The sequence below is a fragment of the Carassius auratus genome, chromosome 50, assembly GCF_003368295.1.
Source record: "Carassius auratus strain Wakin chromosome 50, ASM336829v1, whole genome shotgun sequence".
Lineage (NCBI taxonomy): Eukaryota > Metazoa > Chordata > Actinopteri > Cypriniformes > Cyprinidae > Carassius > Carassius auratus.
The window spans coordinates 20,513,074-20,527,221 of record NC_039292.1 but is presented as its reverse complement, the minus strand read 5'-3'; the positions used below and the strand labels follow the sequence as shown (position 1 = coordinate 20,527,221).

General features: G+C 43.3%; 2 gene segments (V, D, J or C); one reads left to right on the top strand and one right to left on the bottom strand.

Annotated features, from left to right (window-relative positions):
• The window catches only part of LOC113066505 (immunoglobulin kappa variable 1-8-like), a 128,663-nt gene that overhangs the window by 41,849 nt on the left and 72,666 nt on the right, over window positions 1–14,148 (top strand).
• Window positions 12,283–12,924, bottom strand: LOC113067313 (immunoglobulin lambda constant 7-like). The segment is given in 1 exon segment: window positions 12,283–12,924. A coding segment is annotated over 1 exon segment (393 nt).

The window sequence follows — 14,148 nt, the reverse complement described above, 5'->3', positions numbered from 1 at the left end:
CATTTGAACACGACTGAATCCATTCATTCAAATTTTCATTACGCAGAAAACTTTAAGCGATTCTTTATGTTAATGAACTTCACTAAACAGATGTGTGTGTGCCGCGCAAACCAGCAAAAGATAAAGATGCAAACATGTAGACATGTAGACAAGTAGATAATGTATCCGTATCTAAGCTAATACTCTTGAGAGAGAACTGATTTGGTTTTTGAGAGACTGAGTCGCGCAGCGCGGCTGTTTGATTGGTGAGCGCGCTGTGCATATTCCATTCATTCGTATCATATCATAGCCTTAGCTTTAAATCATTGCCTTTTAAATATATACAAATACAATAACGTGTATGATGTATAATTATAGGTAAAATTACTCTTGCAATGCTCTGATTTCTGAGAGATGCACAGAGAGGTGAAAACAATGCGGTGTTTGATTTGCGCTCTTTTCACTCATAAAGTTAACATTCATTTCACTTCTAGCACTGATCCTCTGGCTCACCTGTTATCTAGCAAACACCAGACTGTGTCAGCTTCAGCCGAGTATTCAGGCAGAATTATTCATTGTCCGGTATTCATTTTTTAATAAGGTATTTGGCTTCAAGCACAGCCCTAATTATTACATTACATATTTTATTTTTACATGCAACATAGAAACTGGTCATACACAGTAGCAGCTCCACGCAATATTGTAATCCTAAAATACACGTCGTACTTGCAAACACTTTGTATGCATTATGGTTAATGCATGCTGGAGTAGTTGATTGTTTCCGACAGCGCTCGACTAGTCTATGCAAGCACTAGTATAGCATGACAAAAATGTAGCTTTATTTCTGTGCGCATGCCCATTAGAGCCAAACGTATCCCTTCTAGCCTTAACTGCGCGCATTTGTCACATCCCGAGCTTTGCGTGTGTGTGTGCACTGTGCCAAGGCACCAGTCATATAAATTTTTGACCACAGACATAATGTCAGCAAAAGCAGCATTATTAAGTAAATAAAATGAAAATAAAGTACATAAAAAAAATTTGACCTTACAGCTCCAAACTTTGTTCTAGAGGGCCAGTGTCCTTTATAGTTTAGCTCCCAGGGTCGGACTGGGGGTAAAACCAGTACTGATTACCAGGCCCCAAAGGAAGAGAGGGCCCTTGAAAAGTAAGAAGCTGAAATATATTTTATTTTACCTGGATATTTTCATGGGTGGGGGGCATGGGGGCCCATCAGGACTGCCTATGCATAGGGCCCAGGATCTTGTGTAACGCCCCTGTTAGCCTCAACCCTAATTATACACACTTGAACCAGCTAATCAAGCTCTTACTAGACATACTAATCTTCCAGGTGTGTTAAGGCCAGTTGTAGCTAAACTTTTCAGCACATTGGCCATTCAGGATCTATTTTGGAGACCCCTGTCCTACAGAGTTGTTACTTTACACATGCTTTTTGATCATTACAAATAATAATGTAAAATTATTTTTTATTAGAATAGGAGATATGCTGTCTCTCGCATCACATACATTATCAATAGTTAAGTATGTGGTCTTGAAGAGGACCCCTTTTTCTCTCATTTGGACTCGGTCTTGACTTGGACTCGAAACATTTGGACTTGGACTTGACTTGGACTCGAACCTCCTTCGACTCGGTCTTGACTCGGTCTCGACTAGTCCTGGACTTGGACTTCACTTGGACTCGACAAAGCTGGACTTGACTACAGCTCTAATAGATAGATAGATAGATAGATTTTAATATAGATAGATTTTATATAACTAGATTTTGTCTAGTTGTAAATTAAAATGCTTACAAATTTCAGTAAAACCATAAAAAAATAAACTAGTTTAACTTGATGTACTAAAATAACTTAAAGGTATAGATAACTAAAATTGAAACCATTAAAAAAACAGTTGTATTTAAAATAAACTGAATGTATATATATATATATATATATATATATATATATATATATATATATATATATATATATATATATATATATATATATATATATATTCTTATTTTAAGCTAGTTGCAAACATTTGTCCTTTTTATTTAGTTGAGCTTGTTTTAGTGAAATAACTGAAACTAAAACAGTATAGGGGTTGCAAGACTACTGTGCCTGGTTGCATGAAACTCTTTAAGGGGGGGGGGGGGGGCTATTTCATGCATACTGAGTTTTTTACACTGTTAAAGAGTTGGATTTCCAATGTTAAGCATGGACAAAGTTTCAAAAATTAAGTTGTACGTTGGAAGGAGCATTTCTGTTCCAAAAATACCTGTTCCGCTTTGTCACAAGTTTCGGAAAGTTTTTTTCGAGTATGGCTCTGTGTGACGTTAGATGGAGCGGAATTTCCTTATATGTGTCCTAAGGGCACTTCTGCCGGAAGAGCGCACGCTCCCGTATAGCAGAGCACTGAGAGCACAACAGACTTCACAGATCAGAGTGAGAGCGTCGCGAAATGTCACAAAAGGAGTGTGTTTTTGGTTGCCAGGGCAAGACAACCCTGCACAGATTACCAAAAGAGAAACAGCATTAAGGGACCAGTGGATGGAGTTTATTTTTACAGAGCATCAACGGAGTTGTGCAAGTGTTTGTGTTTGTTCCCCTGCATTTCGAAGATGCTTGTTTTACAAACAAGGCCCAGTTTGACGCCGGATTTGCACATCGTTTATTTCTTAAGGATAATGCAGTCCCAACGAAAAAGGGTCACGATCGTGTGTTGGAACCGCATGCGGTGAGTAAAACTGCTTCAAATATCTCTGTGTTGTAAACTTAGCTATCGGCGCGTAAGCACATCAAGTAAACAACATGCGATGTTGTCATCAAACTGCACTTTCCACATGTACACCTTAAAAAAAAAAAAAAAGACGACAAAGTGGAACTTAGTCATTTTCCAAAACCGCTAAGCAAATATATACAGTTTCAGTACATACCACATAGAGACGTCGTTGCTGATGCTGCTCTTGTTAAATTTCAGCCTCTGGATCTGATTCTGGATCATAAATATACGCTGAATCTGACTGTTAGCCATGGTTTGTTTTGGTTGGTTTTGTCCTCACGGTAATGTCACAGCTTCCAAACGCTCTCAACACAAAAGCCTACTGGCGCTCGTGATTCTTTAGCTCCGCCCACACATCACGCCTCCAGTACAGACTATCTTTCTCTTATGAATATAATAAAACTAAAGACTTTTTGGAGTTATGAAGGATGCAGTACTACTCTATAGGTACTCAAGATTAACAGGATATTGAGTGAAAACGAGCATTTCACCCCCCCCCCCCCCCTTAAGCTAAGAAATCCCTTAGATATAAGGTTAAGGGTACCCTTAGTGAAACTTGGGTTTCTAGGGACTAGGGACTAAAACAGCTCCCTTAAATCAACTTAAACTCAAAATATGATGGCTTCAAAATAAGATGGCTGATTTAGTGTTAATTGAAGAGGAAGAAATACCAAGGCATGTTTTTAACCTTAGAACTACCAAGGCAGTCATTTTGACCGTTTTAAAGATGTGCAATGTAATAACTTTGTTGAAATAAAACCCATATAACTACAGTACCATGACTTTTCTTAAAATAATGTAAATTATATTTTAACATTGTTATTTTATTAAAATTACAAAACAAAAAAGAGTTCTGAGCATTTCTACCTTGAATGGCGATAGCGGTCAATTTGACCGCACATATTACAGGAGTTGTAATAAAACCAAACCTAATAAATTTTCACATTCATTTAAATTTCAATTTTGTGTTATGATGTTTATTATCTGTCCTAATATAACAGAACTATTTATTCATTCTAGATTTCATTAGAGGTGGCATAAAATTGTTTCCGATTCGTGTGGTCCAAACATTTCCGATAATGCTAAAGCATTGTAAACTCCAAAAGTCAAAATGTATTGAATAAAGACAAATGTAATCATTTCCAAAATTCACAATATGTTTTTATCTAACGAAATATTCTGCTTCATTTTATATTTGTTGACATTTTTACTTTCAAAAACAACATTTTATCTGCGGTGAAAAACTTTGATCTCCAGCTTGCCGGATGCAAATTGCGGAAAGCAAATTGCGCCATGCACTTTTGTGGGAGGTCTAGTAGCTGTTACACAATAATATCACGAACATATTATGTATGCTTAAATTACCCCACATTTTTCATAAAACATGACCATAGAAGCTTTGAAGTAAATATAACATGACAAAAATGACATTCACTGCTGGTATGAACAGTCAAAATGACCGCTATTGGCAGTTCTAGTAGTTATAGAATTCCGGTAGTGCTAGTGTTCCCTTTCGATACTTCACTCATACTGCGTATGGGAAAAGCTCCTTTTTTCCTCGATACTGAAGCCTTTTTTCAATAACGCAGTGCAACTGGACTGCCATTGGTTTAATCTGTAAACTTTTTTAAACCAATGACAGCGCTGTGTAGCTGCGCGAGCCTGTGGTGATGCAGCGCGCCAAAGTCCGCCAAAATGGGCGGGGCGAATGGCTATATAAGCAGGCAATCGCCAGAGGAAATCAGATCTTACTCCTTCAGCGACGACTTCACTTCGCTGGAACTCTGCTGAACGCCTTCGCCTTCGCCTGGAACGAGCTCTCGCCGTCGAAGAGGCACCGCAGCGGACCAGCTGAGACCGCCGACTGCCTGCAGCGCCGGCGTACTCGCAGACAGCCGCTCTCAGCGCCACTCTCGGGCCACCCGCTTCCCGCTTCCGGCCGCTTCTCAGCAATCTCCTGCCGCCATCCAGCGATCGTAAAAGAGCTTTTCCAGCGGTTTTCACCGCTCTAAAAGAGCATTTCTAATGCCGTTTTAACGGCGATGGCCATGCCGCGCCACAGCTGTGGCACATGCAGAGCCCCTCTGCATGAGGACCACGGCCATGGTGAGTGTGTTTTCTGCCTGGGTAAACCCCATGCTGAGGCTGCACTCACTGAGACTTCATGCTGCTTTTGTGAAAGCATGAGTGTCGCCTCTCTGCGCTCGCAATTGCTTTCTTTAATTAAAGTAATCCCGCCCCTCGCGCCCTCCCGTCTATTTCCTCCCGCGAGCCGGCCAGGAAAAGACAGCGGGGAAGAGGGGATCAGCGCCCGGATTTGGGTGAGCTCACGCTGGCTCAGCGCCCGCGTGCCTCACCCTCTCCAATGAGAGAGCCGTCCCCTGTCCTCTTCTCACGCCCAGAGCAGCGTCCCTCGGCTGAAGCGAGCGACCTCGTCTCTTTTGGCGGATCGGAGGACGAGCCACTTGACGACTCCATGTCTCTCGCGGCTTCTGAAACGGAGGACTGGGCCGGCGATTTGGACCCCGCCCACTTGCCGTCACTGGAGCCCATCGACGCCAGAGCTGGGATGGATGCCGAGCTTCTCCGCATCCTCTCCAAGGCCGTTGAGGAACTCCATCTGGAGTGGGCCCCCCCTGAAGAGCCAACACGCAGCAGGCTGGACGAGTGGTACCTGCCAGGACGCCGCCAGGCCCCCATTCTTCCCTGAGGTTCATGATGAGCTGACAAAGTTGTGGCGCGCCCCCTACTCGGCCCGCCTACGCACTTCCTCTGCAGCTCTCAGCTCAGTAGATGGCTCTCAGGAGAAGGGCTATGAGCAATTGCCGCCCCTGGACGAGGCCGTGGCTGCTCACCTCTGTCCCCCCGCGGCTGTGGGGTGGAAAAATAAGAGAGCCCTTCCTTCCAAGCCCTGCAGGCTGCCATGGCTGGCAGGGCCTACACTTCTGCGGGCCAAGCCGCTTCATCTCTGCACACCATGGCCATATTGCAAGTGTTCCAGGCAAAGCTTCTCCGTTCCCTGGATGAGTCTAGCTCTAGTGAACCTGCTTTCCGTGACCTCCGCAGCATCACTGATTTGGCTCTGCGCGCCACGAAAGCCACGGCCCAGGCCATCGGGCGATCCATGGCCAACCTGGTTGTGCTGGAGCGCCACCTCTGGCTCAACCTAACAGAGATTAAGGAGAGCGACAAAGTGGCCTTTCTCGATGCCCCAGTCTCTCCATGCGGCCTCTTCGGACCAGCGGTAGAAGGGTTTACAGAACGCTTCACTGCAGCACAGAAGTCGTCCCAAGCCATGCGACACTTCCTGCCCAATCGCTCCACCTCTGCCCCGAGTCGCCCCAGGACTGCGCCGACTCAGCACCAGAGCAAACCTGCCCCTTCTACCCCCCAGGCGGCGCCCCCTAAGGAGCAGCACCCAGCTCGCCCCACTAGGCGCGCTAAACCGCATAGACGTCAGGGCCCCCGGCAAAGGATTGTGCTGGACCCGACGCCCTCTAAATCCTCCTGATCGTTGGGGAAGAAAGAGGAAGGGGCAAAGTCCCGCCGCGGCCGGACCACCCCAGAAGCTCTCTCGCCTGTCTGCTGTGCGACCTAGGCCCACTGTTGTTGCGTCCACGCAAAGCGCCGTTGTTATGGCGAACACAATAAATATTTCACATTTTCAAAAAGAGAGCAGTTTTCCTCTTCCACACTTGTCAGTGTTCAGGCCCCTAATCAGCGGTCTGCCATCCGACACTCTCCAGCCCCTTGTCACGCGGGCCGAGGCCTGGCAGGCCATCCCCGGAGTGTCCAAGTGGGTGTTGGGGATAATAAAACACGGCTACTCACTGCAGTTCACCCGAAGACCCCCGCGTTTTTGCGGAGTGATTCCCACCTCGGTAGAGCCGGACGACGCTCAGGTCCTCCGCACCGAAGTGATGACGCTGTTAAGGAAGGGAGCCATAGAGATAGTTCCTCCCTCAGAAAGCGGGTCGGGGTTCTACAGCCGTTATTTCCTTGTCCCCAAGAAAGATGGCGGTCTCAGACCCATCTTAGACCTCAGACACCTGAACCTTTCACCTGAAGTTCAAGATGTTGACACTGAAGCAGATCATCACGCAGATTTGCCCCGAGGACTGGTTCTTCTCGCTGGACCTGAAAGATGCTTACTTTCACATCCAAATAGCCCCCCATCACAGACGATTCTTGAGATTCGCGTTCGAGGGTGTGGCTTACCAATATACAGTCCTTCCCTTTGGGCTGTCTCTAGCTCCCTGCACTTTCACGAAGTGCATGAACGAGGCGCTTTCCCCTCTGAGACAGATGGGAATCCACATTCTGAACTATCTCGACGACTGGCTCATTCTAGCCCAGTCATGAACCGAGCTAGACCTCAACAGATCCGTGCTCCTAAGCCACTTACAGTGCCTAGGACTCAGGGTCAATTTCACCAAGAGCTCACTGCTCCCCAGCCAACGTATTACGTTCCTGGGAGCAGTTTTCGACTCATATCACCAGAGCACGCTCTGGTACTTCAGCAGCTCGCGGCCTCTGTCAAGAACAAAGCCTGTTTCCCTCTGAAGTTCAGAGGATGCTAGGGCTGATGGCTTCCGCCTCCCCAGTTTTACAGCTCGGCTCTGCTCTGTGCGAGGGCAGACCAGCCTTCGGTTCGTGGTCCCACGAAGAAAGCCATCTCCATATCAACTGCCTCGAGATGCTGGCAGTAGAACGAGCCCTTCAATCCTTTCAGGCAATCTTGGAAGGGCGCCACATCCTAGTCCAGTCGGACAGCATGACAGTGGTGTCCTACATAAATCACCAAGGCGGCCTTTCGTCCAGCCGCCTCTGCGCACTGGCAAAGCGCCTCTTGGAATGGGCATTACCCAGGTTGCGATCGCTCAAGGCGACACACAAACCTGGCAAGACGAATCTGGGAGCAGACATGCTTTCACGGAGCAATGTCCCCTCGGACGAGTGGATGCTCCATCCCCAGACGGTTCTCAAAATCTGGGAGATTTTCAGGAAGGCAGAGGTCGACCTCTTCGCCTCAGAAAGCAACTCTCATTGCCCAACTTATTTTTCAAAGGAAACAGATGCACTGGCCCACAACTGGCCCAGCCTCCTTCTTTATGCTTTTCCCCCGATCGCTCTGATCCCTCAGGTCATCAGACGAGTCAGGGAAGACAGACACAGAGTCCTCCTAGTGGCCCCACTCTGGAGGACCCAAGTTTGGTCCTCGGAGCTTTTCAGGCTTTCCATGAAAGCCCCATGGCCGATCCCCCTGAGGCGGGACCTCCTCTCTCAGGCGAACAGGACAATCTGGCATCCACAGCCAGAACTCTGAGCTCTGCATGTATGGTCCCTCGATGGGAGCCTCTGAGCCTCTCCGGGGACGTGCTACACACCATTGCTCAGGCAAGAGCCCCGTCTACAAGGCGCCTCTATGACCAAAAATGGTCAGTCTTTGTTGACTGGTGCGTAGCACAAAACAAAGACCCTGTTGAGTGTGATGTATCTCCAATACTGTCATTTCTCCAGGAGCGTCTAGAAATAGGTCTCACCCCTTCCACACTCAAAGTTTACGTAGCAGCCATTGCAGCATTTCATGCTCCTATTGCTGGCCAGTCAGTGGGTCGAAACAGCCTCATTGGGCATTTCCTGAGAGGTGCTAGGCGGTTGAAGCCCCCACGTCCTCTCACCGTTCCCACTTGGGACCTTCACACGGTCCTTGGAGCACTCAAAGGACCTCCCTTTGAACCGCTGCGGTCAGCTGACCTTCGGCCCCTAACGCTCAAAACCGCTCTGCTACTTGCTCTAGCATCGGTCAAGCGTGTTGGCGATTTGCAGGCCCTCTCGGTGAGCCCTGCATGCCTTGAGTTTTGGCCCAATGACTCTAAGGTCATTTTAAAACCCAGGCATGGCTACGTACCTAAAGTGCTCTAGACGCCATTCAGAGCACAGGTAATTTCCCTCTCAGCTCTGCCTCCGTTGGCAGGTGAGCGAGAGCTGGATTTATTCTGCCCAGTGAGGGCTTTGAGAATTTACATTGAGCGGTCGCAGCCGTTCAGGCAATCTGACCAGCTTTTTGTCTGCTTTGGTGACCGCACCAAAGGGTCTTCGGTCTCAAAGCAACGCCTCTCGCGTTGGATAGTTGAAGCTATCGCTCTATGTTACTCCTCTATGGGCCTTGAGTGCCCCATAGGAGTAAGAGCCCACTCTACTAGAGGGATGGCCTCTTCATGGGCCTGGTCTAGTGGTGTCTCTATCAAGGACATCTGTAAGGCGGCCGGCTGGTCCTCGCCGTCCACTTTTGTCAGGTTCTATAACTTGGATATCCCGACCTTGCATGCTCGGGTTCTTTCGGTTTGATACGACGGCCTCTAGCAGACTCTGTCATCATACCACCTCCAGGGAGCTAGCTCCCTCTCAGCAGTGTAGCGTCAAGGGTTCGATGGCTCCGGCCCTCTCACTTATCCTCTGGACCCCAGGGTGTTCAAGTTAAGTCTTGTCGTTCCCTACCGTGGCACGGCATGGTTGAATTCGATCCCCATACGCAGTATGAGTGAAGTATCGAAAGGGAACGTACTCGGTTACGAACGTAACCTCGGTTCCCTGAGATACGGAACGAGTACTGCGTTATATGGAGTGCCACGAGGCTGTGGGTTCAGTGTCGTCGCTTCAGTCGTATGACCTGATTTCCTCTGGCGATTGCCTGCTTATATAGCCATTCGCCCCGCCCATTTTGGCGGGCTTTGGCGCGCTGCATCGCAGCAGCGCTGTCATTGGTTTAAAAAAGTTTACAGATTAAACCAATGGCAGTGCAGTTGCACTGCGTTATTGAAAAAAGGCTTCAGTATTGAGGAAAAAAGGAGCTTTTCCCATTCGCAGTACTCGTTCCGTATCTCAGGGAACCGAGGTTACGTTCGTAACAGAGTACGTTAATGATCATAATAATCCCTTGGAGACGGTGAATGGTTGATGAAAGGTTGAAAAGTATTATTATTATTATTATTATAACCACTTACGAAAACAATAATTGCCTTTTTGTCCGCTGTCCACTTTGGTTTACGTTTTTTTTGTTTTCTGTTATGTTTGTACTCTCCCTATCAAAAATATATTAATACAAGTGTGATTTTAGCAAGGGTTTGGCTTTGTGGTTCGTTATGTTCTGTTTAATGTTAGAGGTAGAAACTATATCAACCGCGGCGATCTTTGCAGTATGTTGTCAGAAACTACTGTGAAACGCTTAGTATAAACACTTAGGTTAGGGTGACAGTTAAGAGGTTTCTTGCAACGCTCTTAATGAAATCCCTTACCTCAGGGATTTTTTTCTCCCTCACTTAAGGAGTTTCATGCAACTGAGCACTGGTTTCTACTAGTCGATTTTGTTTTTATTTAAAAAAATGCTTGAGTTACTCCACTACTCATGGTTCATGCTATTGTAAATGAAAACACATTAAACATTTTATTATTTTATTTTTTTTAAATCAATAAACACATATTAATGTATAGCCTTATGCAACAACTACATGTGTACATTTTAAAAACTTTATAATTATGACATTACATATTAAAATTTTCATGTAACAGTCAGTATTTGTATCTGTAACAATCACAAAAACATTCATATCATTTGGATACAACGTCCTACAGTTACTTGATAAAACCATTATGACTTTTTATTTTTTTCGTAGTTATCACTGAACATGTCTTGATAAACTAAGATAATATTTATAATGCAAGCAGAGAGATGTCATGCCAAATGTTTAGTGATCATTTGAACACGACTGAATCCATTCAATGGATTTTCATTACGCAGAACTCTTTAATCGAGTCTATAATGTTTAGTGAATTTCACTAAACAGATGGGTGTGTGTGCCGCGCAAACCAGCAAAAGGTAAAGATGCAAACATGTAGGACGAGTAGAAAATGTATTTGTATCTCAGCTGATTATTAGCCTACTATTGAGAAAGAACTGGTTTGGTTTTTGAGAGACTGACGCGGCTGTTTGATTGGTGAGCACGCTGTGCTTATTCCATTCATTCGTTTCAAATCGTAGCCTAAGGTTTAACGCATTGCCTTTTAAAATATATACAGATAATAGAATGTGTATGATGTATTATTATAGGTAAAATTACTTATGCAAAGCACGGAGAGACTACAGCAATGCTGTGTTTGATTTTCGCTCTTTTCATTCATAGTTTACATTCATTCACTTCATTCTCTATTGAGTGACTTTAGAGGTCTGTTTATAATATTGCACTGATCCCCTGGCTCTACTGTTATCTAGCAAACACCAGACTGTGTCAGCTTCAGTCGAGTATTCAGGCAGAATTATTCCTTGTCCGTTATTCGTTTTTGAAGCCATCATCTCTGCCATTTCGAATAAGGTTTAGCTGTATTTATGTACGCATGCCCAGTAGAGCCAAACGTATCCCTTCTAGCCTTAACCGTGCGCATGCGTCATATCCCGAGCTTTGTGTTTGTGTGTGCACTGTGCCAAGGCATCAGTCATTTTAATTTTTGACCACAGACATGTCAGCAACAGCAGCATTATAAAGTAAAAAAACAAACAAACAAACATAAAAATATACAGTCCAGCGTCCTTACCTCTTCTTCTCCCTTACCTATCTTCTTCTGTTCCAACTACTCTTCTCACTCTCCCAGACATTATTTTCCCTCTCTCTGATTTTGTGTTGTTCTGCAACCACAAAACAAATTCAAAGAGGTCTTTTTTACTCTATGTTTATAAAATGTAAAGACCATTAACACCTGACTATTCTTCCAACTGAGACTGGAATCGGCTATTTTTAAATATGTTAGTGATCTGTTACTTAAAATTGCTTATCAGTTGGTACAATATTTTATATAGAGATATGTTCCAATACTTTTGAGTTGATGTTGTTGCAGAAGTAGAGGCTTTACACTATATTTAAAGTTTGAAACATTACATTTCTCTCAAGCTGTGTTTAAGCATTTGTAAAAAAATAAAAAATAAAAAAAATAATTAAAAAAAAACAAAGATCTATGACTTTGGTATGGTGAAACCTTATGTGAAAAGAAAATGTAAGCATTTTAGAAATGTGTTAATTAACTGAATATTGTGTGAAAACATTAATTGTTTTAAAGATATGGTCACAACAGACTGATGTTGTGCTAAATGTGTATAGTGTTTTGAAAATGTGACTACAAAAAGGATGTTAGCAATTAAAAAAATAAAAAACCTGAAATGTAATATTGAGTTTGTCTGTGTGCTGCTGGTCTACAGCAGAAGTGAAACATGTGTGTTTCAGTCTAGATCATGTAACCAATCAAACAGTGACTCTGGGAGTGTGAGCTGAAAATCTCATTTGCATTGTCAGGGTGGAGTGATTGTGATCCTCTCAGAATAGAGCAGCTCTGTCTCCAGAGACCATGTTCAAACCCCAAGAGCTTTATTTGACTAGATTTACTGCTACTGATCGAGCTTCTGAAAAACACCTGGACAAACACTACATGCATCTTCATCTGTTAGTTGAATGATGTTGTCAGACACAAATGGAGTTTGTTGAGAAGCTTTATTGAATGTTGCAGCAAACACAGCAGATTGAAAGATCAGCCAGTGCTTTGACACTAGAGCTCTCTTTCAGTATTGAGTTGTAAATGACTACAGCTGCAGCACTAGACTCATGTGAATCCTGCCTGACACAGGACACTCAGATACGCTCATCTTCAGGAGAGAGCAGCGCTCACTGGAGAAACATCAGCACTGCGAGCGACTAACAGTGACTCTTGTGGAACGAGGCCTCATGAGGAGCTCCATCATGTGTTACTCTGCAGACGTACTGCTCTCCCGCTTCCCAGCGTGCTTTGCTGAGGGTCAGGACACTACTGCGGCTGTAGCGGCCGTCCTGCTCGCTCTCTGCGCTGGTCACAACCCCCTCGGTGACCTCTGAGCCGTCCAGTGTCCAGCTCACCAGCGCCCCCTGTGGAGAGTAAGAGCTGAGCAGGCAGAGCAGTGCGGCTGAATCTCCAGAGATCTGCAGAGAAGAGGGCGGCAGCAGAGACACTGAGGGCTTCACTGTGGGACCAGCTGCAGGAGACAAACACAACACATTCACAAACACAGAGAAAACACACTGCAGCTCCAGCACTCTTCTGTCCTGCAGCATTCACAGCATTTCAACAGGACTTTCAGCAGCAGACATGAGGAGTGCAGTCAAATTCACTACAGTCTCATCATTCATCTTATTCTGAATCAAATAAGTTGAACAGATTTACACATTTTTGTTATGCATATTAAAATAACTGAATTAGAAGAACAACACGATCAAAACAGATTCAGAATCATTAAATAATCTGCAGAAAGCTGCTACCTTTATATTTGAACATCAAATCTCTTTTTTTCTGTTTATGACATCTACAATAAAATACTATGAACAAAATATAGAAATGAATGAAAGAAAAAAAAACTGTGATTAACTGATAAAACATTATGAAAGTGTTTAGACAGGATTTGTTTGTTCAAAGTGAATGGTAACACTTTCTAATAACCTTCAGTTGTAAGTCATTTATAATTGATTAGTTAATGATGAAGTAATCATTTACAAAACATTCACAAGCAATTAATAAGTGATATGCTAACAATTTGTGTGTGTTTTGTTCATTCATTAAACTAATCATTTACAAAACATGACTGTGTTCATAAATGATTAATAAGTGAAATGTTAATATTTCTATCTATGTTTTGTACATTAAAGTGATTAGATGATGATTTACTAATCATTTACAAACATGACTATACATTCACAAATGATTATTAAGTAATATGCTAACGATTTACACATTTTGTAAGTTATCTTTAAAAATAGCATCATGAAATAATTAAACAGATATTTTGTAAAAGTTTAATACACTGAATAAAATTATACTAAATTTTTAAGGTGTTTGGAAACAATATATTTTAGCTACATTAAAATAAAAATCTTGAAAGTTATTTAATTTCATTTAAATTTTGATTTTCATTGTAGCTAAAATAAATTGATTGCAACTACGTAATAAAAAATAAATGAATTAATAAATTCATTTTCAGTATAAATACTAGTTAAATTACTAGTTACTATTATTGTTAATCACTTCTAAATCATTGAAATATCAACATTGTACTATTATCTCTCAGTTCAAATACTTCATTTATAATGCTTTCTGCATTATTTAATCTTGAAAGATCTATAAATGATGAGTAGTTTACACTTTCACAATAAACAATTGAAACAATATTTTTTTTTATAAATAATATTTATTGTAAATATTAATTTTTGTTATTTAATTTTTTTTTTTTACAATCTAAATTACAAGTTTTTAATGAAGAATCGAAAAGATGGACTTACCGAGCACCAGTTTAGTTCCTCCACCGAAAGTCCACCA